This window comes from Moschus berezovskii, chromosome Y (assembly GCF_049115385.1).
Source record: "Moschus berezovskii isolate FMDL1 chromosome Y, NW_MosBer_1.0, whole genome shotgun sequence".
Classification (NCBI taxonomy): domain Eukaryota; kingdom Metazoa; phylum Chordata; class Mammalia; order Artiodactyla; family Moschidae; genus Moschus; species Moschus berezovskii.
This window is the reverse complement of record NC_142489.1, coordinates 4531425-4558644: the sequence shown is the minus strand read 5'-3', so window position 1 is coordinate 4558644 and position 27220 is coordinate 4531425. Positions and strand designations below refer to the sequence as shown.

Sequence of the window (27220 nt, the reverse complement as noted above, 5' to 3'; positions counted from 1 at the left end):
CTCAAACTCATGTCCATCGAGTCAGTGATGCCATCCAACCATCTCATCCTCTGTCGTCCCCTTCTCCTCCCCCATTCAATCTTTCCCAGCATCAGGGTCTTTTCAAATGAGTGACTTCTTCACATCCAGTGGCCGAAGTGTACACATTTTAGTTTCAGCATCAGTCCTTCCAGTGAATATTCAGGACTGATTTCCTTTATGATGGACTGGTTGGATCTGCTCGCGGTCCAGGGGACTCTCAATAGATGCGATTAACATACCCCTCCCTTGGAGATGTTTTTGCAAGACTGAAGAGCCTTTCAGTATATTTCCCCAGTGCCTGTCCCGCTCTGAGCTGGCTTCTGACTTCAGCTCCTGATTGCGTCTTTCTCTCGGATCTATAAAATAACCTGGCATCCAGACCCCAATAAGATGCTTATTTTGGAGGCGCTAGCCTGCCCTCCTCTCGATCTCCCGGCTCCCAGATTTAAAGTAGCTTCTTGCCTCGACACCTCCTCGCTCGGATTCACTGGCCTGTCCTGCCCTTGAGCTGCAGAAGGCAATGGCAACCCACTCCAGTAGTCTTGCCTGGAGAATCCCAGGGTCAGAGGAACCTGGCGGGCTGCCCTCTATGGGGTCGAACAGAGTCCAATAGGACTGAAGCCACTTAGCAGCAGCAGCAGCAGCCATTAAGCAGAGAGAGCTTGGACTCAGAAGGGGAAGGTGTGCCTTTCCCTGGGTGTAAAACCCCAGCCTTGACCACCGACCTTCATCAGCCAGTCAGACCCCCCAGCGACCACTCTGCGGGACAGAACCTGGCGGGTGGTCTGAGCTCAGGGCACCAGCCCTTGTCTGAACCAGCGGCAGGGGCGAGCAGCCCCTTCCCCCTGCCCCGCCCGCTCCCGGAGCGCATTCTTGGCATTCCAGCCCGAGGACTGGCAACCTGACCAGAGCAGCCATCACACCCGGGGGTAAAAGCCACCCACAAAGGGCACAGCAGGGCTGGGGCGAGGCTGTCAGAAAAGCCACACCCAGAGCTGGTTCTGATTTCCTGCCACCCGCTCCCAGCGGGCCCACGCCTCCTTCCTGAAGTTCTTGCCGCTGCGATAGGCGGTCCCCACCCCGACCCCCAGGACGCAGGGGCCGGACACTCCCTTCCAAGGGCGGAAGGGCTGGAATTGCGCCAAACTATATGACTGCACTGAACTGAACTGATACGCTGGCACGGTGCTCAGATTGTGAGCCGTGGATTTGCGGCCGGGTGGACAGGGAGGCCTGGCGTGCTGTGATTCATGGGGTCGCAAAGAGTCGGACACGACTGAGCGACTGAACTGAACTGAACTGAACTGAGCCGGGTTGGGTGGGGGGCGTGGGGAGGTGGGGGTGGGGTGGGGACGGCTCAGAAAGGTTCATTCGAGGCCTTTCTAGTTGGGCCAGCCAAGCTGCAGCTGCAGAAGACCCCTGAGAGACCCTTGGACTGCAAAGAGATCCAACCAGTCCATCCTAAAGGAGATCAGTCCTGAATATTCATTGGAGGGACTGATGCTGAAGCTGAAACTCCAATACTTTGGCCACCTGATGCAAAGAACCGACTCATTGGAAAAGACCTTGATGCTGGGACAGATTGAAGGCGGGAGGAGAAAGGGACGACAGAGGGTGAAGTGAGGTGGTTAGACAGTATCACTGACTCAATGGACTTGAGTTTGAGTGAACTCCGAGAGTTGGTGATGGACAGGGGAGCCTGGCATGCTGCAGTCCATGGGGTCACAAAGAGTCGGACACGACTATGAGACTGACCAGCAACCAGAGAAACAGTGGCTGGCTGGTATAAGTGGTATAGCTGTAATCACAGATGGCCTGAGACAGACCTCCACTAGGGAAAACGAAAACAAAACAAAAACTATCCTTGTGTGTCTGAAAGTTTAATGTATCTGATCATCTTGCGTTTCTTTCCCCAAATCATCCCAGGTGTGTTTAAACCAGCGTCCCATCAGCTCCCATGCACTGCATTTGCTTGTTCTACTATCTGCCTCTTAAGTAGTTTTAAAAATAGTTGTTTTGAAATAAAGATTTATCAGGGATTTCCCTGGTGGTCCAGTGGTCAAGACTCCATGCTTCCAATGCAGGGGACCAGGGTTCAATCCCTGGTCAGGAAACTGGATCCCACATGCTGCAAGTAGGACCTGGAGGAGCCTAATAAATTAAAAAAAAAAGAAATGATTTATCTGAAGCTGCCAAGAAACCCTCAAGGGAGGTCCGTGTGCAGTTTCTCGCTTCCCCCACTGTGGACACCTTTATAACATCACTTTTGTCCAACTAGGCTGGGCTGCTGGAAGTTACCCTGGTCCCTCACCAGGTCTGCTGTGGACTAATGGGCATGGTGTAGTCAGCTGAGCACCCGGTCAACCCCAGTTTTATTTTTTAGTGTAAAGTGATGCTGGGAAAGGTTGGGGGCGGGAGGAGAAGGGGACGACCGAGAATGAGATGGCTGGATGGTATCACCGACTCGGTGGACATGAGTTTGAGTGAACTCAGGGAGTTGGTGATGGATAGGGAGGCCTGGCGTGCTGTGATACATGGGGTCGCGGAGAGTCAGACACGACTGAGCGACTGAACTGAACTGAACTGATAGTCGTTCAGTCGTGCCCAACTCTTTGCCAGCCCATGGACTCTTGGCCACCACGTTCTTCTGTCCATAGGACTCTCCAGGCAAGAATACTGGAGTGGGTTGCCATTCCCTTCTCCAGGGGATCTTTTCCATGCAGGAATCAAACCCATGTCTCCTGCATTGCAGGCACATTCTTTACCAACTGAGCTATAAGGGAATGCCAAGGGAGCCACCAGGGAAGCTCTTAAAAAAAGTTATTTTTTTAAACTTTGAACCACGCCCTCGGGCTCCTGGGCTGTTGACACCTCTCACGCCCACGAGTCTCCCAGAAGAGCTTGGCAGGGACTCCACCCTTGGGGTGCCCCGGGATGTGGAGGCCGAGTGCGCACCTCACCCTATGAGCACCTGCTGTTGCTTGCTCCTTAGAAGAAAAGCAATGACCAAACCTAGACATGTAGCCAAAAGCAGAGCCATTACTTTGTCTGGGAAGGTCCGTAAAGTCAAAGCTATGGTGTTTCCAGCAGTCATGTACAGAGGTGAGAGGTGGACGATTAAAAGGGGCTGAGCATCAAACAATTGATGCTTTGGAGTTGTGCTGGAGAAGACTCCAGAGAGTCCCTTGGACTGCAAGGAGATCCAACCAGTCCATCCTAAAGGAAATCAGTCCTGAATCTTTACTGGAAGGACTAATGTTGAAGCTGAAGCTCCAATGCTTTGGCCACCTGATGCGAAGAGCTGACTCACTGGAAAAGACCCTGATGCTGGGGAAAATTGGGGGCGGGAGGAGAAGGGGACGACAGAGGATGAGATGGCTGGATGGCATCACCGACTCGATGGACGTGAGTTTGAGCAAACTGCGGGAGCTGGTGATGGACAGGCAGGCCTGGCGTGCTGCAGTCCATGGGGTCGCGCAGAGTCGGACACGGCTGAGAGACTAACGCAGGTGCACGGACCGCAGCGGCCTTTCTGCTGCTGCGGGAGGCCGCGCGGTCTGCGGGGGAGGGAGTGGTACCCAGCGCAAGGCCGGGGCGGAGGCGCGGTGTAGAGGAGGCGTGGCTTAGCGGAGGCGTGGCTTAGCGGAGCGTGGCTTAGCGGAGGCGTGGCTTAGCGGAGGCGGGGCGGAGACCGGCCGTAACCAAGCCAGAGGGGCGGGGCCTAGCGGGCGTGGCCAGGGAAGTGGGCGGGTCAGAGGCCGGCCATAGCCGAACGTAGACTGGAAAGGGGAGTGGCTAGAGGAGGCGGGGCCACGCCCGACCGTGAGCGCAGGGTCGGGGCGGTGACGGGCCGTATCCGAACACAGAGGGGTCGCGGATGAGACGAGGCGTGGCTTAGCGGAAGTGTGGCCAGTGGAGGCGGCGCTAGAGGAGGCGGGCCTTAGCCGAGCGTACGGTAAGAAGGGGTGGGGCTTAGAGGAGGCGTGGCCGTCGGAGACGGGGCTAGCGAGACGGGCCGTAACCGAGGGCAGAGGGGGCGGGGCTTAGCAGGGCGTTGCCAATGGAGTCGGGACCAGCGGGGGCGTGGCCATTCGAGGCGGGGCGTAACCGAACGTAGTGTAGGAAGGGGAGTGGCCAGAGGCGGTGCGGCCAGCGGAGGCGGGCCAGTGGCGAACATAGAGTAGGAAGGGGCGTGGCCAGCGGAGGCGCGGCCAGCGGCGGCGGGCCAATGGCGAACGTAAAGTAGGCAGGGGCGTGGCCAGCGCCGGCGCGGCCAGCGGAGGCGGGCCAATGGCGAACGTAGAGTAGGCAGGGGCGTGGCCAGCGCCGGCGCGGCCAGCGGAGGCGGGCCAATGGCGAACGTAGAGTAGGCAGGGGCGTGGCCAGCGCAGGCGCGGCCAGCGGAGGCGGGCCAATGGCGAACGTAGAGTAGGCAGGGGCGTGGCCAGCGCCGGCGCGGCCAGCGGAGGCGGGCCAATGGCGAACGTAGAGTAGGCCGGGGCGAGGCCAGAGGCGGTGCGGCCAGCGGAGGCGGGCCAATGGAGAACTAGAGTAGGAGGGGGCGTGGCCAGCGGCGGCGCGACCAGCGGAGGCGGGCCAATGGCGAACGTATAGTAGACCGGGGCGTGGCCAGAGGCGGTGCAGCCAGCGGAGGCGGGCCAATGGCGAACGTAGAGTCGGAGGGGGCGTGGCCAGCGGCGGAGGCGGGCCCACGCCCGAGCCGCGCGCGCAGGGTCGGGGCCGGCGCCCGGGGCGGGCGCAGGGAGCGCGCTCGCGGCCCCGCCCAGCCCGCTTCCGCCGGCTCTTCCCTTGCCCGGAGCCTCGCGCTCGCCGCGGCCGGCGTTCGGGGCGGCGCGGGCGTGCCCCGAGGAATGCACGCGCAGCGCGGTGGCCGCGGCCCCCGGGACCCCGCCTCGCTGCAGCCGCCGCCGCCGCCCCCGGAGGCCGCGGGCTGCTCCCCGCAGCCGCCCCTGCACTGAGCGCCGCGCCGCGCCTTTGTCCCCGGCGCGCTCGGCCGCCCCCCGGGACGCGCATGGCGGGGCCCGGCTGATGCCGCCGCCCTCCGAGGCTGCGTCCGCAGGAGCCCGGCCCCGCGCTCCGCGCCCCGCGCCCCCCGCGCCCCCCGCGCGCCCCGCATGGAGGCGCGCGCGCCGGCCGAGGCGGACGCCGCCGGCCCCCGAGCAGGACCCGCGGAGCCCACCGCGGGCGCGCCCGAGCCCGAGCCGCTCGCCTACCGGCCGGACGACTTCCACATGCGGGCCACCGTGGGTGAGTTCTCTGCGCCGCCGGCCCCCGGCTTGGACTCGGATCCCGCACACAAAAGGGTCGCGTGCGCTCGCCCCTGCGGCGCCGGCTCCCGGGGCGCGCCCCCTCCCCGCCTGCCTGCGCGGGGGTCCCTCCAGCGCCCCTCCACTTGCAGGGCGCCTCCCGCCGACCCCTCTGGTCCTGGAGAGCCGTCCCTCTCTCCCGATCGTCCAAACTCTTTACTTACATCTCTCCCCACCCTCCCCAGAGCCTCCCCGCCGGGCTTCCCCTGGTCTGCACTGCCCCCCACCTCCCGAGCGCTCCCCGATTGAGGCCTCCCCACCGTGGTCCTTACGAGCCCCACCTGCGGCGCCGGCTCTCCCGCGGCGCGCCCCCTCCCCGCCCGCCTGCGCGGGGGTCCCTCCAGCGCCCCTCCACTTGCAGGGCGCCCCCCGCCCGACCCCCGCTGGTCCTGGAGAGCCGTCCCTCTCTCCCGATCGTCCAAACTCCATTTATTTACATCTCTCCCCACCCTCCCCAGAGCCTCCCCGCCGGTCTTCCCCTGGTCTGGACTGCCCCCCACCTCCCGAGCGCTCCCCGATTGAGGCCTCCCCAACGTGGTCCTTACGAGCCCCACCTGCGGGCACTCTCGGGATCTTTCAAAGTCTCTTTATTGCGATTTCCCGCCCGGTACACTCCCCCCCCCCCCAATCCCCTTCGCTGGACTGTCTCCCCCCACCCCTCTCCAGCGCTCCTAGATTTAGAAGGCACCACCCCGGCCCTTGAGATCTCGTCTCCCCCACCTGCGGGCACTCTCGATCTTTCAAAGTCTCTTTATTGAGAGCCCCCCGCCCCCCCATCCCAACGCCGGGCGGTGCCCCCCAGCAACCATCTCCTTGTCACCATCACCCCCACCACCCCGACGTCACAAAGCCTGCCGGGGATCAGTGCACACTGGTGGTCCCGCGCGGGCCCTCCCCACCGCGCCCCCCACCGGGGCCGGGACTCTTGGGCACACAGGCAGGGTCCGTGGAGACACCTGCCGACTTCACCTTGGTCCGTCTCCCCTCCCCTTGTCCAGCGGCAGGATGCTCCCGCTTGGGCTTTACAATTCTGGGCTGTCCAGTGGCGTTCTGGGAGGAGGTTCCTTACATCGTAGTTCTTTCCCTGTGTGTGCATTTGAACATTCGGCGTGGCCCATGGAGTTCTGGGGGGCAATGCACGGCATTGGAGGTAGATGATAGCAGACTACACGTTTTGTTACGTCGTGGTACCTTTCCTGTTTGCCTTTGAAACTTGGCATCTCTCTTTTTTTTTTTTTTTATTAATGCAACACTAACTTTCCACCTCCACCTTTGTACCTGAACACTCCTACGCAACTGAATAGATAAAGTTTCCCGGTCCCCAGACGTGTTGGTTTCTGGAGTCCGCCCCTGAGGGGTTAGAATGTCCCAACCCCACAAGGGCGCTTCATTCAGCCCCGGGGGCTCAAGCCAGCCTGTCACTTCTTGACACCCCTTTGTTGCTAAGGGCCTTGTGCCAGCCTGTCCCTCTTTTGCCCTTTTCATATTGCTGTGGGGTTGTGGAGAGACAAGAATACTGCAGTGGTTGGCCAGTGAAGGACAGGGGAGCCTGGTGTGCTGCAGTCCATGGGGTCCCAAACAGTCAGACGTGACTTAGCAACTCGACACCCACCGCCATCACCACCCTCCTTTTCAAGGGAGGAAGCACTGAGTTCAGGGTCATGCTTGAGGCTTCATAAGAGCAAAGGGCACAGCCAGAGTGGCCTTGAAACTTCCCCTTTTTTCCGTAACTTCTTGGCCGTGTGTAGTCAGCAGTGAGGGGAGGGTCCGCAAGAAGCCTGGTTTGGGATGGAGAGAATGGATGGCACCCTCCGTCTGTCCTGCCGTTCACGTCCTCTCCCTGTCTGTCCGGTTCTTCTCTGGCTCCTTCCGGCTTCTCTGTCTCCGTCTGTTCTCTTCCCCTTCCTGTCTGCCCCTCCCTCTCAATTTCATCTCTATCCCATTTTCACTGTCTCTGTGTCCCTCACCGTCTCTGGCTTCTCTCTCGCTTCCTCCCTCTGGGGCACTCCACTGGGCTGATTTAAGAAGCTGCCCGTGTTTTTTTATTTTTCCAGGGCAGCAGAGGAGGTGAGAAACCCCAGATCGGGGCGCAGTCACCCCCCCTCCCCCCGCTAGCTGTAAAACGCTCATCAACAATGGAAAGTTGGTAGAGGCCCCGCCGGCCCCTTGGCACACAGCTCTGGCAATTGGATCTGTTTGGGGCGCTGAAGCCAGTCTCTTGTGAAAGATGCCAGGGTGTCGGGCGGGCCCCCCCCCTCCAGGGGCAGGTGGGTGGGCTGCAGGCCTGAGGTCGTCTGGTGTCTGCAGCCCCCTGGGGACACTCTGGGCGCTTGCCTGGTGGGCATGGGGAGCCCTGGTGAGTCATCTGGTCCTTAAAAATAGAGCGTCACTGCCCCTGGGGGCGAAGCGGGGCCGGATAGGGTAAGACGAGCTCTCTTTGCCTTTCATAATGAAGAAGATGCTAGCGCTTCAAGGATAACTTCCTGTGGGCTCCAAGGGTATGAAGGGAGAGCCAGGTCATCCATAGTCAGGATGTTGGATTAGCTCAGGTGTGGGACCAGGGTGGATGACACTACCCTTATGGCAGAAAGTGAACAGGAACTCAAAAGCCTCTTGATGAAAGTGAAAGAGGAGAGTGAAAAGGTTGGCTTGAAGCTCAACATTCAGAAAACAAAGATCATGGCATCTGGTCCCATCACTTCATGGGAAATAGATGGAAAAACAGTGGAAACAGTGTCAGACTTTGTTTTTTTGGGCTCCAAAATCACTGCAGATGCTGATTGCAGCCATGAAATTAAAAGACGCTTGCTCCTTGGAAGGAAAGTTATGACCAACCTTGATAGTATATTAAAAAGCAGAGACATTACTTTGCCGACCAAGGTCCGTCTAGTCAAGGCAATGGTTTTTCCCGTGGTCATGTATGGATGTGAGAGTTGGACTGTGAAGAAAGCTGATCGCCGAAGAATCGATGCTTTTGAACTGTGGTGTTGGAGAAGACTCTTGAGAGTCCCTTATACTGCAAGGAGATCCAACCAGTCCATTCTAAAGGAGATCAATCCTGGATGTTCATTGGAGGGACTGATGCTAAAGCTGAAACTCCAATACTTTGGCCACCTCATGAGACGAGTTGACTCACTGGAAAAGACTCTGATGCTGGGAAAGGTTGGGGGCGGGAGGAGAAGGGGACGACGGAGAATGAGATGGCTGGATGGCATCACCGACTCTGTGGACATGAGTTTGAGTGTACTCCGGGAGTTGGTGATGGACAGGGAGGCCTGGCGTGCTGTGATTCATGGGGTCGCGGAGAGTCGGACACGACTGAGCGACTGAACTGAACTGAACTGGGACCAGGGTGGGTGGGGGTGTGTGTGTGTGTGTGTGTGTGTCGCTTTGGAGCTTTGCTGACTTTTTAAAAAAATTTTTTTACTGAAGGATAATTGCTTGACAGAATTTTGTTGTTTTCCGTCAAACCTCAAGATGAATCAGCTGGTATACTGCTGACTTTTTGTTTTGAAATCACATTTTTTTGAAATCACCTTTTGCCAAGACTTTTTTCTTTAATGTTGCAAGATTCGTGTGAGAATCTTGCAACATTAAAGAAAAATCAGGCAGATGCACTGCCTGAGATGCTAAGAAATTCAGAATAAGCTTGGAAAAGTCCTCAATCCTCCAGAGGTGTCACAGTTTCCAGTAACTTTATACAATAAGCTGTCCCAAACAAAAGTGAGAGGCTGCCTGCTGTTAGAATGCAGTCCAGACTAGCCTGCTGTCTCTTCATCCTAAATTTCCACTCGGGGAAACTACAGTTTCCCTTTTCACTGCTCACAGACCCATGCTTCACCAGCCCTCATCACAAACAGGCTCCCGTGGTGTCTATGAACTGTCTGTACACACTCTTCCAGCTGAGGAAGGCCTTTCTGCATGACATGAAAGGAACCCACACACAAAACACAAAACAAACTAACCGCTCCCACAAGCCTCTTAGCCTTTATCATGGGCCCCACCCCCTCGGAAACTTCCAGAATGAGTCAGGGTGGCTGGACCTGTCCCCCAGCCTGAATATGTCATTCGCTCTGTTGTGTCCGACTCTGTGCAACCTCATGGACTGTAGCCCGCCAGGCTCCTCTGTCCATGGGGATTCTCCAGGCAAGAATACTGCAGTGAGTTGCCACTCCCTTCTCCAAGGGGATCTTACCCACCCAGGGATCGAACCCGGGTCTCCTGCATTTTCAGGCAGATTCGTTACCAATTGAGCCACCACCCTGAAGGGTGTATTAGAGCCCTGGCATCACACAGTGAGGCATTTTCATCTGGTTTCGTGTCTTCCTTTCATTTTGCCTGTGAGCTGAGCCCCGGGGGAGTGACCTGTGGGACTGAATTTCTGACTCACCATCCCCCAGGGACGGTTGTGATGATGTTTGATCTCTTAGCGCAGGTGGAACTCGGCAGGTGGGCACAGGTGTGCTTCTGCCTGATTTAGCAAAAAAAGGAGCCAGGGCTTCTCAGATGGTGGGACAGCCCCCCTCCACCCCCCAGCCTCCCTGCTGTTGGGCAGAGGGACCATGACCTCAGAAGCTAGCTGGCAGCAGACGGCCCCGTTCATGGGGAGGCCACGACATCTTGGAGAGCTTAGTCAATAGGGAGGACAGCCAGTGAGCAGTAAGTGATCAGATGCTCTTGTTCTGTGCTCCTGGATAAACCCTCTCTGGGAAACTGTCCAGAATTGCAGTTCTCCACGAATTCAAACAGCTTGGAAGAAAGCTTTACTTGTATTGGTGAAAAATCTCACAAAAGGGCGTTTTTATTTATTTTGAAAATGTTTATTTATTTGGTGGTGCCAGGTCTTCGCTGTGGCACGTGGGATCTAGTCCCCCGACCAGGAAGTGAACCTGGGCACCCTTTGTTGGGAGTGTGGCGTCTTATCCACTGGACCACCGTGGAAGTCCACAAAGGGCATTTTTAAAAGGGCTTGGAGCCGCGGGAGTGGGGTGGGGTACCATCTTGGCTAAGCTGATTTCCTGGATTGGAAAACTCAGGCTCAGTTACAGCAGGAATGGTTTGCAGCCACGCTTGATTTCTTGTCCTCAGCAGAAACAGTGGTTGTATTAAAAAGAAACGTTTTGGAATAATAGTAAGCGCGCAGGGGATTCCCAAAACCCACAGCTAGTCTTGCGTATCAATCACAACGCTTTCCCTCCTGCAACATCTTCTTTAGCTGTCATTCGATATCAGGACCAGGATGTTGGCTGTACATACGGCTATATTCAAGTAGATAAGCAGCAAGGACCTGCTGGACAGCACAGGGAACTCTGCTCAATCCTCTGTAATAACCTTATGGTCACGAGGGGGTGGGGTGGGGGAAGGGATAGTCAGGGAGTTTGGGATGGACATGGACACACTGCTGTGTTTAACATGGAGAGCCAGCAAGGACCTGCTGGACAGCACAGGGAGCTCTGCTCAATGCTCTGTAATAACCTTATGGTCACCAGGGGGAAGGATAGGGGAAGGGATACTCAGGGAGTTTGGGATGGACATGGACACACTGCTGTGTTTAACATGGGGAACCAGCAAGGACCTGCTGGACAGCACAGGGAACTCTGCTCAATCCTCTGTAATAACCTTATGGTTCCCAGGGGGAAGGATGGGGGAAGGGATAGTCAGGGAGTCTGGGATGGACATGGACACACTGCTGTATTTAACATGGAGAACCAGCAGGGACCTGCTGGACAGCACAGGGAACTCTGCTCAATGTCATGTGGCAGCCTGGATGGGAGCGGAGTTTGGAGGGTAATGGATACACGTATATGTATGGCTGAGTCCCTTTGCTGTCCACCTACAACTTTCCCAACATTGTTGATCGGTTATATTCCAGTATAAAGTACAAAGCTTTTTATCTTTTATTTTTTTAGAAAACGAACCAGGATATTGGAATGGGTTCCATATTCTGTTAAGAGAGCGTAGCCCCAATCACTGTGCCCACTTGTCATGGAAGCTCTTTTGAATGTGTGAGAAGGGTGTGTGTCTGTGTGTGTGTGTGCATGTGTGTGTAGTTCTGTGCAGTTTTATGCTGGGAGTCCGTCTGGGCAGCCCCCGCCCGTGACTGAGATCGAGATCAAGGCACAAAACTCATTCCCTGACCCCGGGAGTGTGCTCCCATCTGACTGTGTCTTAGCATAGCGTCACGCTGTCGGAAAGCCGTGTGTTCTTACGATCTGGGAGGCCTTCCCGTAGTGAATAATTAAACCTGTACTCTTGTCTCTTAACCATCGTTTTCCTTTCAGCTGCTACGCCTCTTGGCTCCCCAGAATCGACCCTAATCTCTCTCCCTCCCACGCGAACGGGCTTCTGCTCCCAAACCGCAAGACAAACAGGACGTCCGTGGCAGGTGGAATCCCGACGGGCGAGATCCCCCGTGCTGGTGGATTGACTCCTTGTCTGGGCGGTGTTGACAGGAGCCGCCATTAGGAGGGAATGTGGCCTCTTGCGCCACGATGCTGTTTGTGTTCACCTTCTAATCTGAACTCACCTTGCGTGGGTGCAGAGGAGAGTTTCATCCTGAAAACATCGCGGCAACTTTGCAAGTTAGGTAAAAGACCAGAAAAGAATACTGCTTCTTACACAAGTCCTGCTGGCTATTTGTCCTCATTTTTTTAAAAAAGTTTATTTATTTATTTTGTTTTACTCTTTGGCCATGCTGGGTGGCTTGTGGGATCTTAGTTCCCTGACCAGGGATTGAACCTGTGCCGCCTGTGTTGAAAGCATGGAGTCTTGACCCCAAGACCACCAGGGAAGCCTCTGTTCCTTCTCATTTTTGTTAAAGACTGCTGTGACAGTGATGTAACGTGAAAGGAACTGTTTTCCAGGGAAGCGTCTAGTGACCTTTTGCATATCCACAGTTGCCTGGCCCGCCCCTCTGTGAGGTCCCAGAACGTGTGTGTCCCACGCCAAGGAGACTCTCGCAGTCGTGCCCGCCCCGCACCCCAGCCGTTTCTTGCCCTTCCAGCCGCTGAGAACCCCCTGTCTGCTGTCTGTCTCCACGGTTCCCTGGGCATCTTCTCATAGACTGTTTTCTCAGCTTCCGTCTCCGCGGGGTGGGGCCTTTGTAAACTTTTCATCTCCAAGGGTTGTAGCTCAGCGGATAAAGAAGCCACCTGCTGGTGCAGGAGACCCGGGTTCGATCCCCGGGTCGGGGAAGATTCCCCTGGAGAAGGAAATGGCAACCCACTCCAGTATTCCTGCCTGGGGAATCCCGTGGATGGAGGAGCCCGGTGGGCTACAGTGCATGGAGTCACCAAGAGTCGGACACAACTGAGCGACTGACACTTCGCTTTAGGAGAAGCTTGGGAGGTGCAGAGGCGAAAGTTCCCTGCTCGGGAGAAAGAAAAGGAAAACTAGCCTGAGGAAGGAAAAACACAGGACGGGGAGGGCCATCCAGGAGTAGAAGAGTGCAATGGAAAACAACCGCGTTTTCATTTCCCTCGGGGAAAGAGGGAGAGGGGGCTGAGTTAACAAGCCACAGGTACGTCCCCACAAAGCCTGTGGTCCTGGGTCGGCTAGACCCTCGGGCACGGACACACACACAAATCATGGCCCCTCTAACTTGACAGTGGGACCTGCACTTTGAAACAGGCTCTCTGCAGACGTGATGAACTGAAGGGTCTGAGATGAGCTTCCCCCTGGATGGGGGTGGCCCTAAACCCAGGGACAGGGTCTTTATGAGACACAGAACAGGAGAGACACAGACGCAGAGGAGGAGCCACATGGAGACGGAGGCAGAGCTGGGAGGGAGGTGGCTGCCAGTCCAGGGGCGGACGCCTGGACTCCCCAGAAGCCGGAAGAGGCAGGGAGGACCCTCCCCTGGAGCCTCTGCAGGGAGCTCAGCCCTGGGACCCCTTGACCTCAGACGTCCAGCCTCCAGGGCTGGGGGAGGCTGGATGTGTGTGGTTGTTAAGTCCCCACATCGTAGGAGCCCCAGGAAGCTAATGTAGGTAGCAGAGAGGACTGCGGAGTTGCTTTCTACGCGACTTTGGAGCTTGATCCGTGAATAATGGGTTAGCCTGAATCCTCGGAGGTCGAGGAAGCCCGGTTCCACGTCAGATGAGTGTTTTCCAAGGTTATTCTTACCCCATGCAGAAGGTGTCTGAAGCCAGGAAGCCACGTGTTCATTTCAGAGGACCGTGCGTGCGTGTTCAGTCACTCAGTCGTGTCCTGACTCTTTGGAACCCTGTAGACTGTAGCCCGCCAGGCGCCCTCTTTCCATGGCAGGAACAACTGGAGTGGGTTGCTCTTTTCTTCTCCAGGGGGATCTTCCCGACCCAGGGATCGAACCTGCATCCGTGACGTCTCCTGCATGGGCAGGTGGGTTCTTTACGACTGGTGCCACCTGGGGCAGCCCCTTCAGAGGACGAGGCGTCGCTCATTCACCGCTTGGCAGAGCTCCTTGGGGCAGAGCCTCCACCAGCCTCCTGTGTGGTCAGGCCAGCGGCTACCATCTTGAATCCATCCCGACCTTGGCGTCTTGCTGGGCACACCATCCATGGGGTATCTTATCAGCAACACAGATCAACTTCTCACGATTCTGGAGGCTGGAAGTTCAAAGTCGGGGCGGTTGGATTTTGGTCCGAGAGGTCTCCTGGGTTGGCTTCTAGCGGCGTCCTCAAGGGTGCTAGATAGTAGGAAGCTCTTCTAAGGATGCTAATCCCATCCTCATGAATTCTCAACCTCATCCCGTCGCAGAGAGCCACCTCAATACACCATCATGATGTGCCCGCGTGTATGTGTGTGTGTGTGTGTGTGTGTGTGGTGTTTGGACTTCCACCTGAACATTTTGAAGGGACACACACATTCAGACTATAAGATTGATGTCTCCTGATGTGTTGACCTACCTTCCCTTGAGGTCAAAGGTTGACCTGCCTTTGGGGCTGCAGGCGGCTGTCTCCAGCAGCACCATCACGTTCCCGCATCCTAGAATCCCGACAGAACACCTGTCCCCCCTGGGGCTGGGGACAAAGCCTGCTTGACCCTCTCCTGGGTCATCCGTGTAGACCAGGGCACGGCGGCGTGATGCGGATGGCAGCTTTGCTTCTCGGGTGGGTACCACCGAGGAGCTCACGTCTGTCTCTAAGGAAAGGGCCAGAACAGCCTGTGACACAGGCGTGACTATCCCCTCCCTGGGTCACTTGACCCTTGCAACCACCTTGTCCTTCCTGTCGGGGAGAGGGAAGAAAAAAAAAAAAAGCCACAGTCACGATTCTCAGGAAAACCTTTCTCATTCACTTTGGGCATCACTCCGTGGGGCTTTCCTGGTATTTTCCCCAAGTTTTTTTTTTTTTTAGACACCCATATGTCCCCACACTCAGACCATTCGAAAACATTTCCCTTTGTTGAAACTGCAAGTGCTTTTTCTTGCCGGGAAGAACCAGTCGATACTGGGGAAAAAGGCAGGTTCACTTTCTGGGAGCTCCGGTCCAGGGGATGACCACAGGCGTCTCCGTGGGTTTTCACGGAGGGCTCTGGGAAGAAAAGGACCAACCAGGGCCTTTCGGGGTATCCTCTCCAGACGCTCAGGATGTGAGCTGATCGGGGTTTGCAGTGAGAGCACGTGGCTCCCCGTTTGGCAGACAGCTGTGCTTGTGCCGTGTCCGCAGAGAGAGAGAAGGAAGTGTCATGTCTGGGGTCTCCTGAGGACACATAGATGGGCCCTCCTGGATTAGGGCTCCACCCTCAGGACATCCTTCCTCGTTAGAGGTTTCATCTCCACTCACTGTCCCACCAGGACGCTGAGTTGTGTCCGACTCTTTTGCGACCCCATGGACTGTAGCCCACCAGGCTCCTCTGTCCGTGGGATTCTCCAGGCAAGAATCCCAGAGTGGGTTGCCACTCCCTCTTCCAGGGGATCTTCCCAACCCAGGGATGGAACCCAGGCCTCCTGCATTTTGCAGGCGGATTCTTTACCAGCTGAGCCAGAAGGGAAGCCCAAGAATCCTGGAGTGGATAGCCCATCCCTTCTCCAGGGCATCTTCCCGACCCAGAAATCGAACCTGAGTCTGCCACGTTGCAGGCAGATTTTTTACCATTTGAGCCACTGGGGAATGCCTTGGCACAATTTAAGACCCGTCGCAGCCAAATAAATAAATACTTTAAAAAAAGAAAAACTCTTGCTTACGACAAATGGGAAACACATTGACCAACATATGGGGCTGGAGGTGGGAGTGTGTGCGCAGTGAGGAAGGTGTTCATGACCACTTGAGGCTGTCAGGCTGTACCAGACTGTCCACCACTAATTGCCACCTCCACCAGGCAGGCCCCTCCCTGGTGCTGGAGAAGCAGAACCAGTTTTGAATGTTACAGGAGGGCCCCAGCCCCAGGACTGCTCCTGGATAAGATGCAAAACCTTCCCTTCGAGGAGGAGCTTCTGGCTCCGGGATGCACCTTCAGACACGCAGCTCTGAGCCGCGGGTCTCGGAGCGGGGACGTCGGGTGGGCTGCCGCGTGGAATCCCAGAAACCACGCTCATATCCACCCGGGCGGTGGAGACGCGGGTGATGGAGGGGAGGCTTGTTTGCAAGGAGTCTTTAGAGTGTCGCTTGGTTGAACATCACGAGTCCATTTACTTCCTTTTTTTTTTGGTAGGCTTTGTTCAGTTGGGAAGTCCTGTCTGACTCTTTATTACCCCATGGACTGCAGCACGCCAGACTTCCCGATCCTTCACTGTCTCCCCAAGTTTACTGAAACTCATGTCCATCGGCAGACTTAGCAGGCTTTTCTTTTTTTCTGAGGTTACCCTTCGAAGAATAACAAAATCAACACTACAGATACTTCTGTGTTTCTGTGTCAGCGGCTCAGTCATGTCCCACTCCTTGCGACCCCATGGACTGTAGCCCACCAGGCCTCTCTGTCCATGGGTTTCTCCAGGCATTCCCTTCTTCAGGGGATCTTCCCAACCCAGGGATCGAGCCCCAGTCTCCTGCCTTTGCAGGCGGATTCTTTATGGTCTGAGCCACCAGAGAAATTAATGGGTGCTTGTTGCTGCTGCTGCTAAGTCACTTCAGTCATGTCCGACTCTGTGCGACCCCATAGACGGCAGCCCACCAGGCTCCCCCGTCCCTGGGATTCTCCAGGCAAGAACACTGGAGTGGGTTGCCATTTCTTTCTCCAATGTGTGAAAAGTGAAAGTGAAGTCGTTCAGTCGTGTCTGACTCGTAGCAACCCAATGGACTGCAGCCCACCAGGCTCCTCCATCCATGGGATTTTCCAGGCGAGAGTACTGGAGTGGCGTGCCATTGCCTTCTCCGATGAATGCTTGTAAGCTACTCTTAATTGCAGAAATAGGCTTCCCCACATTTCAGGGCCGGGATCTCCGATGCTATGGTGGACTGGGTAGACAGAATGCTGCATCTTTTGCTAAATTCCTGAAGCTGAAGCTCCAATACTTCAGCCACCTGATGCGAAGGGCTGACTCATTGGAAAAGCCCCTGATGCTGGGAAAGATTGAAGGCGGGAGGAGAAGAGGATGACAGAGGGTAGGATGGTTGGATGGCATCACCGACTCGATGGACATGGGTTTGAGTAGGCTGCGGGAGTTGGCGATGGACAGGGAGGCCTGGCGTGCTGCAGTCCATGGGTTGCAGAGTCGGACGCGGCTGAGTGATCTGAAGAGACATTTCTAAGGATGAGGTGAGGAGGGATGAGCACGTACGTGCTTGACTTTATCTTACAGTCTGTAAACAGTACATTAGAATACGTGAGTCCACACCCCTTTTCCAAAGGAATACCCAAGAGAGAAGTAGCAATAAAGTCATAATTGCGAGTCGTCAATCAGATGAAATAATTCAGTTGAAGCGTATCTCTTTCCAAGAGATGGGGACTGGATCAGGAAGGAAATGCGATGTGCTTTTTAGCCTTGTATGAGAAATGGTGTTCAGGTCCGTGTTGCTGAACGTACTTGGGTTTCTGCTGGCCTCTGAATTCTCTCCAGGTGGCTCGTGTGCACACTTTCTTGATGAGGCAGCTCACCGCGGGGGACGGCTTTGGAGGGAAGCCTCCCTGGGGTTCCTGTGAAAAGGTGGACAAGGACTTGAACTGATGGCTTCACCCTGCTGGCTCCTTCTCTGGGCAGCCTCTCCGCGGAACAAAGGAGCCAGCACAGCTGAGGCTGGGTGTGGCCGGCGGGGCTCTGACTGCAGAGAAAGCCGGCCTTTGTAGCTGTGAGGGCGCCCAGAGTCTGAGTGTGGAGGGAGAGATGGAAGCAGGGCTCTTGTGATCCTGAGCGGGGTGTGTGTGGGCGCGCACTTAAGCCCTGGGGCTTGCAGGAAGCAGGCAAGGGGCGGACAGTAAACCGGCTTACGTTTGGGAGCAGTTCCTCCCCCCTCAAAAAAAATTAGTTCAGGTTGAAAACTCGAGCTTGGAGTCTAACTAAAGTGTTACTCAGTCGTGTCCGACTCTCTGCGACCCCCTGGACTGCAGCACACCAGGCCTCCCTGTCCATCACCATCTCCTGGAGCTTGCCCAAGTTCATGTCCATTGAGTCGGTGATTCCATCCAACCATCTCGTCCTCTGTCGTCCCCTTCTCCTCCTGCCTTCAATCTTTCCCAGCATCAGGGTCTTTTCCAGTGAGTCAGCTCTTCCCATCAGGACCTATTGTATAACACAGGGCCCTCTGCTCAATACTCTGTAATAACCTTACGGCCACCAGAGGGGAAGGATGGGGGAAGGGGTAGTCGGGGATTTTGGGATGGACATGGACACACTGCTGTATTTAACATGGGAAGCTGTATACAGTTTCATTTTTTGGAAGTTCTACTTGAGTGACAGTTTCCATTTATCCTTAACACCTTCATTAAAAAAAAAAAAAAAGCAAATTTACCCATTATAAGAAAAAAAAACCCACCAAGGAGTCAGAGCATTACGTGGATCCTTGAATGTAAACAGTTCCTGTTGGGATGTAATTTTACTCACAAAGAGGTTCATTTAGTTGATCCTCAAAAAAATTAGTTAGCATTTTTTTTTTCCTTTGGTAACGGATTCTGGGGTATTTGTTGTATTGACTTGGTCAATACAATTCCTAGTTTTCTCTCTTTTTTTTTTAAGGATTCTCCATCGTGTTCTCCCAGAAGCCTGTTTCTAAGAGGTGCCCATTTCGGGACAATTGGCCTGGCTTCCTTTAAAAGCAGAAGTAAAAATGCAGGGGCTGACAGCTTTCAACATCAGCTAGACAGCTAGACAGCTTTAGCATCGCCTCTAGCACCTGGGATGCTGTTCACGGTGGGGTGTGTGGTTGGGTGGACTTGGCTCTTGACCTCCTGGGTGAGGTCTGCCTTTGTGCAAGAAGCAACCGTCTTTTAATTGTCCAGCGATTTCGTGTGCTTTTCTGCCCACACGAGTTGGAGCACACGCCTGTATTCGTAGAAAGGATTCTGGCCAAGGCAGGGGCGGCGCGGGTGGGAGAACCCTTCTGGCTGTTGAAAACACTCCGGTTCTTTGCATGTTGACAAACAGCTCTGGCTGAAACCTGAGGCCTGCTGCCTCTTAGGACGGGAAAAGCCATCCTCTGTTCTGGGACTCATGGCCTGGCTTGACTGTTGAGTCAGCTCGAAGGTAGTTCCTGCCTGGGCAGGTAGTTCCCAGGTGTGTGTGTGTGTGTCTGTGTGTGTGTGTGCGTGTCTCTGTGTGTGTCTGTGTACGTGTATCTGTGTGTGCGTGTGTGTGTGTGTTTAAGTCGCCCAGTCGTGTCCGACTCTTTGCAACCCCATGGACTGTACAGTCCATGGGATTCTCCGGGCCAGAATACTCCAGTGGGTGGCCTTTCCCTTCTCCCGGGGGATCTTCCCAACCCAGGGATGGAGCCCAGGTCTCCCGCATTGCAGGCGGATTCTTTCACAGCTGAGCCACCAGAGAAGTTCCCAGGTAAGACAGTCCCAAACCTGCCCCGGAAGGTGGTTAGTATTTGTCCCTTTAGAACGTCTTAGTTCGGAAGCAGTGTGACCTCTGAGGGTCGGGGTCCCAGGCTGCTGTGTTCGCAGCCCAGAAAAGACGCCAGTGAATGGGGACAAACATCTCGCAGTGATATGAGAGCAGAAGACTGCATTAGCGTAAGATTAGGATGTCAGCCCAGCCCAGGAACCACCCAGCCGTACTGAGAGCAGGCAGATTTCTGAAGGAAGGCAGATTGACAGGCGGTCTATGGAGACGGAGTGACTAGCTTTTCTTAGGACTCTTGAGAATGACTGGGGTAATCCTAGGGGTAACATATCCGCCTGCCATGCAGGAGACCTGGGTTCCATCCCTGGGTCGGGAAGATACCTTGGAGAAGGGCATGGCGACCCACTCCAGTATTCTTGCCTGGAGAATCCCATGGACAGAGGAGCCTGGTGGGCTACACTCCATGGGGTCGCAACTGAGCAAACCAGCACATATTTTTGGTCAACTTGAGTAGTGGAGACGTTGTCTTTCGGTGGCTTTTTATTTGTTGCCGGCGTTGAACTTGACTTTCCCAAGTGGCTTGGCGTGGCGTCGCCCTTTGAAAATACATCTCTGGCATGTCCAGACTCTGCACCAACCCGCCGTGCCTGGGCTTGCAGAACGGTGTGTGTCCTGGGTGATGACTGCACTCTCTGGCTCCAGCCGGGCCAGCCTCAGGCCAGGGGCGTTTGGAGACACACCGCTGTTTGTTTTTCCTCGTAGCCTTATGGATCCTGTGGGCTTGCCCAGAACACGGTGTGCGTGCATCGTGCAAAAATGAAGGTTGGGAGCTTGCCCTAGTCCGGGGTCACGGGGGACATTTTTCTTTAATGTGCTTCAGCATCTTTTAAAAAAATTACTCATTTGTGTATTTATCTGACTGCACCAGATCTTAGTTCTGACACACGAGCTCCTAGTCACCTGGCAACTGGTTCCCTGCTGTTGTTGTTGAATTGTTAACGAGTGTCCGACTCTTTGCGACCCCCTGGACTGCAGTACGCCAGGCTTCCCTGTCCATCACCAACTCCCGGAGTTCACTCAAACTCATGTCCATCGAGTTGGTGATGCCATCCAGCCATCTCATCCTCTGTCGTCCCCGTCTCCTCCTGCCCCCAATCCCTCCCAGCATCAGAGTCTTTTCCAGTGAGTCAACTCGTCGCATGAGGTGGCCAAAGGATTGGAGTTTCAGCTTTAGCATCAGTCCTTCCAATGAACACCCAGGACTGATCTCCTTTAGGATGGACTGGTTGGATCTCCTTGCAGTCCAAGGGACTCTCAAGAGTCTTCTCCAGCACCACAGTTCCATTCTTTGGCGCTCAGCTTTCTTTGTAGTCCAACTCTCACATCCATACATGATTACTGGAAAAACCACGACTCTGACTAGACAGACCTTTGTTGGCAAAGTCATGTTTCTGCTTTTTAATATGCTGTCTAGGTTGGTCATAGCTTTTCTTCCAAGGAGCAAGCGTCTTTGAACTTCATGGCTGCAATCAGCATCTGCAGTGATTTTGGAGCCCCCAAAAATAAAGTCTGACACTGTTTCCACTGTTTCCCCATCTATTTCCCATGAAGTGATGGGACCGGAGTCCGTGACCTTAGTTTTTTGAATGTTGGGTTTTAAGCCAGCATTTTCACTGTTAGTTCCCTGACCAGGGATCAAACCTGCATGAGAGAAGGTGACGTCTCAACCTCTGAAACACCAGGGAAGTCCTTTTTCTCTCCTTCTTAACAGGAAAAGACCAGCAGCCTCGCTGTGATCGGTACATTGACAACGGTCTGAGACATCAAGCTGGCAGAAGGCTTGAGATCCCGGAACAGACGAAGAATTAAGGGAACCCAGGAGATGATAAAAACCAAGAGGGGAGCCTGCCAGGAATTTTTTTCTTTTAACCAGTCTCACTTTGAGTCCCATTTTCAGAGCACTTTGACAGGATACTGTGTTGATGAGCGAAAGCAGGAAGTGGCTGTAAGTAACAGTCAGAGATTTTGGCAGGCTGGCTGGACATGACAGAGGAGGGGGGTCTTCTTCATCCTGGTGAATTTTGTTATCGTTATGGAGCTGGGGGCTCCCAAAGGCATCGCTTTCCTCTGCATCTTTCTCTTTTGGGCTTGAGGGGGTGTCCCCAAGGCGGTGCGTGCTGCGGGTCCGTCTCTTTCTCCGTGAACATCCAGGGGTCCCCTTGTGTTGGCTTCCTGGAGCTGTTGTTACAGACCATTACTAAACCAGGTGGCTTAAAACCACACCTATCCATCCTCCCCCAGCCCTGGAGACCAGACGTCTGAGATCAGGGTGTCCCAGGGCTGAGCTCCCTGCAGAGTCTCCAGGGGAGGGTCCTCCGCGCCTCTTCCAGCTTCCGGGGGCTCCGGGCGTCCGTCCCTGGGCTGGTGGCCGCCTCCCTCCTGTCTCTGCCTCCGTCTCCACGTGGCTTCTCCTCTGCGTCCGTGTTTCTCCTCTTCTGTGTCTTACAAGGACCCTGTCGTGGGGTTTAGGGCCACCCCCATCCAGGAGGAACCTCATCTCAGACCCTTCACTCCATCACGTCTGCAAATACCTTCTTTCCAAGTAACTCCCCATTCTCAAGTTCTGGGTGGGGACTTCCCGGGTGGTCCAGTGGCTAAGATTCCACACTCCCAGCGCAGGGGGCCTGGGTTTGATCCATGGTCAGGGAAGTAGTTCCCTCATGCAGCAGCTGAGACCAGGTTTCAGCGAAGTAAATTAAAAGAAGTGTGTGTGTTAGTCGCTCAATCACGTCCGACTCTCTGGACCCCATGGGCTGTAGCCCGCCAGGCTCCTCTGTCCATGGGATTCTCCAGGCAAGAACACTGGAGTGGATTGCCCTTCCCTCCTCCAGGGGATCTTCCCCACCCAGGGATTGAACCGGCATCTCCTGCATGGCAGGCGGATTCTTTACCAGCTAAACCAAATTAAATAAATATTTTTAAAAAAAATGGGTTGCAGGCAGACAGGAATCTTGTTTCAGGGACAAACATTTTTCCAGCCACTATATGCCACATCCTCCGCTTGTCCAGAGGCACCAGCACGGAACTTGATGCCAGCTTTTCCTCGAAACAAAGCAGCTCCGCAGACCCCTCTGGACACCCGCCAGGGTTGCCCTGTCTGCGAGGGGACCTCCGGGACCTTCTCATATGCTTCACCCGCCCCTATGGTGCTCCCTGCCCTGCCCTGCCTCTGCCAGCCCCATCCCCGCCCATCCTCAAGCAGCATTTTCTCTTTGAGTTTGCAAGTCCCTCTTTTTTGGTTCTTCCCGCTGCCTTCTGTGGCCACAGGGAGAGCTCTGAAACAAACTGAAAACACGCCAGATCTCAGATCAGCCAGGGCCACTTCCCGCCTGTCTGCCCCGTGACTTCCTGGAACCTGTCTCTCCCAAAGAACTTGATGGAAGCCTTTCGAAAGGGCGGCCCTTCTCTGTCCCCTTTCCCCCGCCGCCTTGAATCTCAGCTCGTTCATTCAACTAGACCGCAAGCTCCAGTCTTCTCCCTCCTCCCCCGTTTCCATTGCAAACTCAATCGCTCAGTCGTGTCCAGCTCTTTGCGACCCCATGGACTGCAGCAGGCCAGGCCTTCCTGTCCATCACCAACTCCCCCAGTTTACTCAAACTCATGTCCATCGAGTCGCTGATGCCATCCAACCATCCCATCCTCTGTCGTCCCCTTCTCCTCCCGCCTTCAATCTTTCCCAGCATCAGGGTCTTTTCCAATGAGTCAGCTCTTTGCATCAGGCGGCCAAAGGATTGGAGTTTCAGCATCAGTCCTTCCGATGAATATTCAGGACTGATTTCCTTTAGGACTGGCTTCCTCCAGAGACAGTGTCTTGGGACTTCCCTGGTGGTTCAGTGTTAAAGACTCCACGCTCCCAGTACAGGGGGACGCAGGTTCCATCCCTGGTCAGCTAACTGCGTCCCACATGCCATGACTAAACACACTGCGTGTGCAAACAGAGGCACAGTACAGCCAAATGTAAGTCTAGCCTCCGGGAGGGCTTCCCTGGTGACTTAGTCGGTAAAGAATCTGCCTGCAGTGCGGGAGACCTGGGTTTGATCCCTGGATCGAGAAGCTCCCCTGGAGGAGGAAATGGCAACCCACTCCAGTCTTCTTGCCTGGAGAATCCCATGGACAGAGGAGCCTGGTGGACTGCAGTCCATGGGGTTGTAAAGAGGCAGACACGACAAAGCACGAACCGTATGACATTGTCAGGTCCCACCCTGGATGCAGTTTACGGCTTGGACTTTTAAAGTGGCCGGCTCATGTTATCAAATTACAGAGGCCAACCTTTGCCTCTGGGTCAAGAGCCACCAGGCGAGGTTCAGAGCAGCTCCTATCTTCTCGCCGGGAGCCCAGTGCAAGACCAGGAATTCCAGGCGTCTCCTTGTGTAACATTTGTTAGCAGTGGGAGTTGGCCTGGCAACTTCCCGTGTTCCTGGTTTTCTTTTGCGATTATACACTTTGTATCTTTGATAGGAGACAGCGTAACTTAAATAGCCTGTAACTGGAAGAATTGGGTGGGTGCTGAAGTATCTGTTCTATTTTTATCTTTTAAAAATAAATATCTTACAGAATGAAGGAGGGCACTGTGCGACGGAATGCGGCTTGTCTCCCGCAGCATTTTTGTGCAACGGAATGCGTCTTGTCTCTCAAGCATTTTGAGGGAATGACTGGCTTTTGTTTTTGAAAGCCTGTCTAGACGAGTGGACTCACAAGGGCCGTCTGCCCCACCCAGCGCCCAGCTGAACTGTGTCCAGCTTATTCAGCTGATCTTTGAAGCTGAACATTCCAAGCTTAAAAAAGCAAAACAACAAAACTTCATAACTTTATCCAAAGCACACATTTTTTTGAGGCTGCTGCTGCTGCTAAGTCACTTCAGTCGTGACCGACTCTGTGTGACCCCATAGATGGAAGCCCACCAGGCTCCCCCGTCCCTGGGATTCTCAAGAGATAATTCTCAAATCAATAAAATTCACCTGTTTGAGGGGTCCAGTTCCATGATTTTAAGTTTAATCAAAGTTAGCACACATTCTTTACAAAACACCTGAAGCTTTCCCCCCGCCACCAGTGAAACAGGAGTTGGTTTGCAGCCATAATTTCCAAAAGCCAACTTTTATGCTGTGTTTCTTACTCTTTTTAATTTCATGCTGGAGGATAGCCGATTAACAGTGTTGTGATGGCTTCAGGTGGACAGCAAAGGGACTCAGCCATCCAGACACATGTACCCATTCTCCCCCGAACTCCCTTCCATCCAGGCTGCCACGTGACATTGAGCAAAGTTCCCCGTGCTGGACAGCAGGTCCTTGCGGATTTTCCATGTTCAATACTACAGTGTGTACATGTCCATCCCACACTCCCTAACTTACCTCTTCCCTCTGGCAATCATGAGTTCTTTTCCTAAATCTTGTGAGTCTCTTTCTGTTTTGTGTGTAAGTTCATTTTTGTGTTGTTGATATGCAGGGTCGTGTTAGTTTCCGGTGGATAGCACAGTGAGTCAGTTATACATATATCTCCTCTGCTTTTTAAGATTCTTTGACATGTAGGGCATTGCTGCTGCTGCTGCTGCTAAGTCACTTCAGTCGTGTCCGACTCTGTGTGACCCCATAGACGGAAGCCCACCAGGCTCCCCCGTCCCTGGGATTCTCCAGGCAAGAACACTGGAGTGGGTTGCCATTAAGTATTGAATAGTTCCCTGTGCTGTATAGTAGGTCCGTGTTCATGATCTATTTTCTTTATTATGTGTGTGTGTGGGGGGTGCTCTGTAATTCAGTCCTGTCTGACTCTTTGCGACCCCATGGACTGTAGCCCTGGCAGGCTCCTCTGTCCATGGGATTCTCCAGGCAAGAAGACTGGAGTGGGTTGCTATTTCCTTCTCCAGGGCATCTTCCCAACCCTGGGATCAAACCTGGGTCTCCAGCATTGAAGACAGATTCTTGACTGTCTGAACCACTAGAGAAGCCCGTTTAATGCACGAACTCCGTCATTTTCAAGGACCCAATGCTCTTGGGTTGGCCAAAAAAAGTTTGTTTGCCTAGCAAACCCATTGTTCTCTAAAATTCTTAGTGAAAATGAAAAATGGTTTTCACTTTTACTCAAAACTGGATGAACTTTTTTTGGCCCACCCAGTGCTCCTGAATGTCTGAAACAGGAAGAAAGGGTGATTTCTCATCAGGTGAAACAAATAGTTCAGTTCCCTGTTTTTCAGCAGAACAGGAGATTAAATGCCCACGTGTACGATCTTCTTGTACGTTTAACCACGCTTTGGTAAATTTCTACTTTGGTGGGATTTCTGCTGCTGCTGCTGCTGCTGAGTCACTTCAGTCATGTCCAACACTGTGCGACCCCATAGACGGCAGCCCACCAGGCTCCCCCGTCCCTGGGATTCTCCACGCAAGAACACTGGAGTGGGTTGCCATTGCCTTCTCCAATGTGTAAAAGTAAAAAGTGAAGTCGCTCAGTCGTGTCCGACTCTTAGCGACCGCACGGACTGCAGCCCACCAGGCTCCTGCATCCATGGGATTCTCCAGGCAAGAGCACTGGAGTGGGCTGCCATTGCCTTCTCCGGCGGGATTTCTCCATCAACTCTGAATTCACCAGCTGTCATCATCATTCTGTTTCACGTTGTCTTTTCCTTTATGTGTGAAATAGAGTTTCTTTTTAAACGTGTCTTCAGATGGTTTGTTTGTCACCCTTTCATCATCGAGGGCATGGCAACCCACTCCAGTGTTCTTGCCTGGAGAATCCCATGGACAGGGGAGCCTGGTGGGCTACGGCCCACGGGGGTGGTAAAGAGTTGCACACAACTGATCGAATTAACACTTCCATTTTCTCCTTTTACTTTCATCTTCAAAGAGTGAATATGTCCTTTATGACGGGGTCTTTTCGTTCTTAAACGCAAGACGGAAACGTGAGAAAATGCTCCTGGTGGTCTCCCTGATGTAAACGTACTAAAAAAAAAAAAAAGGCTGTGCGATTCTTCCAAGTTAAATGGTGTCAGAGGTTATCTTTGAAAAAAAAAAAGATATGGTGTCATCATATATTTGCTTCCTGCAGTCTCAAGAATAAAAAGTAGTTTTTGGGAAGCAAGGCTTTGTGTCTTAAGAGAAGTGTTACTGTGTCCATTTTCTGCTTGAGATAACCGTGCATGGACCCATTTAGAAACTCTTTTTTATAAGATGAGGAATCCTTTCCCTTCCAGTAATTAAAGCGTGGCATACGAGTGGAGCTCATAAAAAGGAATGTGAACTGTGGCAGCCTTTTTGGAGAAACTTCCTCTTTCAGGAAGTCTGAGAGTAATTCTCCTTTCTAGCCAGGGTGTGTTCCCAGTAAGGACCGCCCAGGGGCTTACCCCACGGGTAGCAGAAACTCAGCAGCCTTTCCTTTGCCAAGAAAATGTTGCTATTCTTAGCCAGAAGCAGGCGCACTGTTTGTGCCTGCTTCTTTTGATAAGCTTTTGCAGAGTTCATCACTTTTCCAGAACAGGCTGGCTTCTCTTTTCATGATTTCTCATTGTCTTTCTTTTGAATTTCTCCTCATCAGCATTAATCTGGACAAAAACAATTGAGCCTGGTGTCCTCACTGTGGCCTTTAATTTTTCCGAAATTTTCCCAGACCCCGTCAGCGTATCAGAAGACCTGAGCGGAGCTCCGTTGGGGCACTTGAAGCGTGTACCTTTCCATGTCCAGACCTGTTCTCAAACAGGAGGAAGATTAAAGCTGTATTAGGTTCTGTACGCGAAAACATGAACATGTAGTATTAAGTGATTAAACAACAAGGATGCTCGGATGATTCCTGAGCGTTGTTTGGTTGAATTCGTACCCCTTGGTGCAGCCAGAACAGATTTCCACCAAACTGGGAAGCTTGAAACCGTAGACATTCATCTTCTCTGAACCCTGGGGACCAGACGTGC

General features: G+C 54.0%; 1 protein-coding gene across 2 annotated transcripts in view; it reads left to right on the top strand.

Annotated features, from left to right (window-relative positions):
* The first annotated feature begins 3846 nt into the window (after positions 1-3846).
* LOC148773011 (cAMP-dependent protein kinase catalytic subunit PRKX) overlaps positions 3847-27220 on the top strand; it is a 57124-nt gene continuing 33750 nt past the window's right edge. The window contains exon 1 of one of the 2 annotated variants that reach the window (XM_088834355.1): positions 3847-3976. Coding sequence is in view for 1 of the 2 variants with exons in the window: in XM_088834354.1 (XP_088690480.1) it covers positions 5157-5289 (133 nt within the window). In the remaining variant the exon portion in view is untranslated. Of the gene's footprint in view, positions 3977-4770; positions 5290-27220 lie in introns of those variants that run through there. The other variant, XM_088834354.1, reaches the window with a different exon arrangement.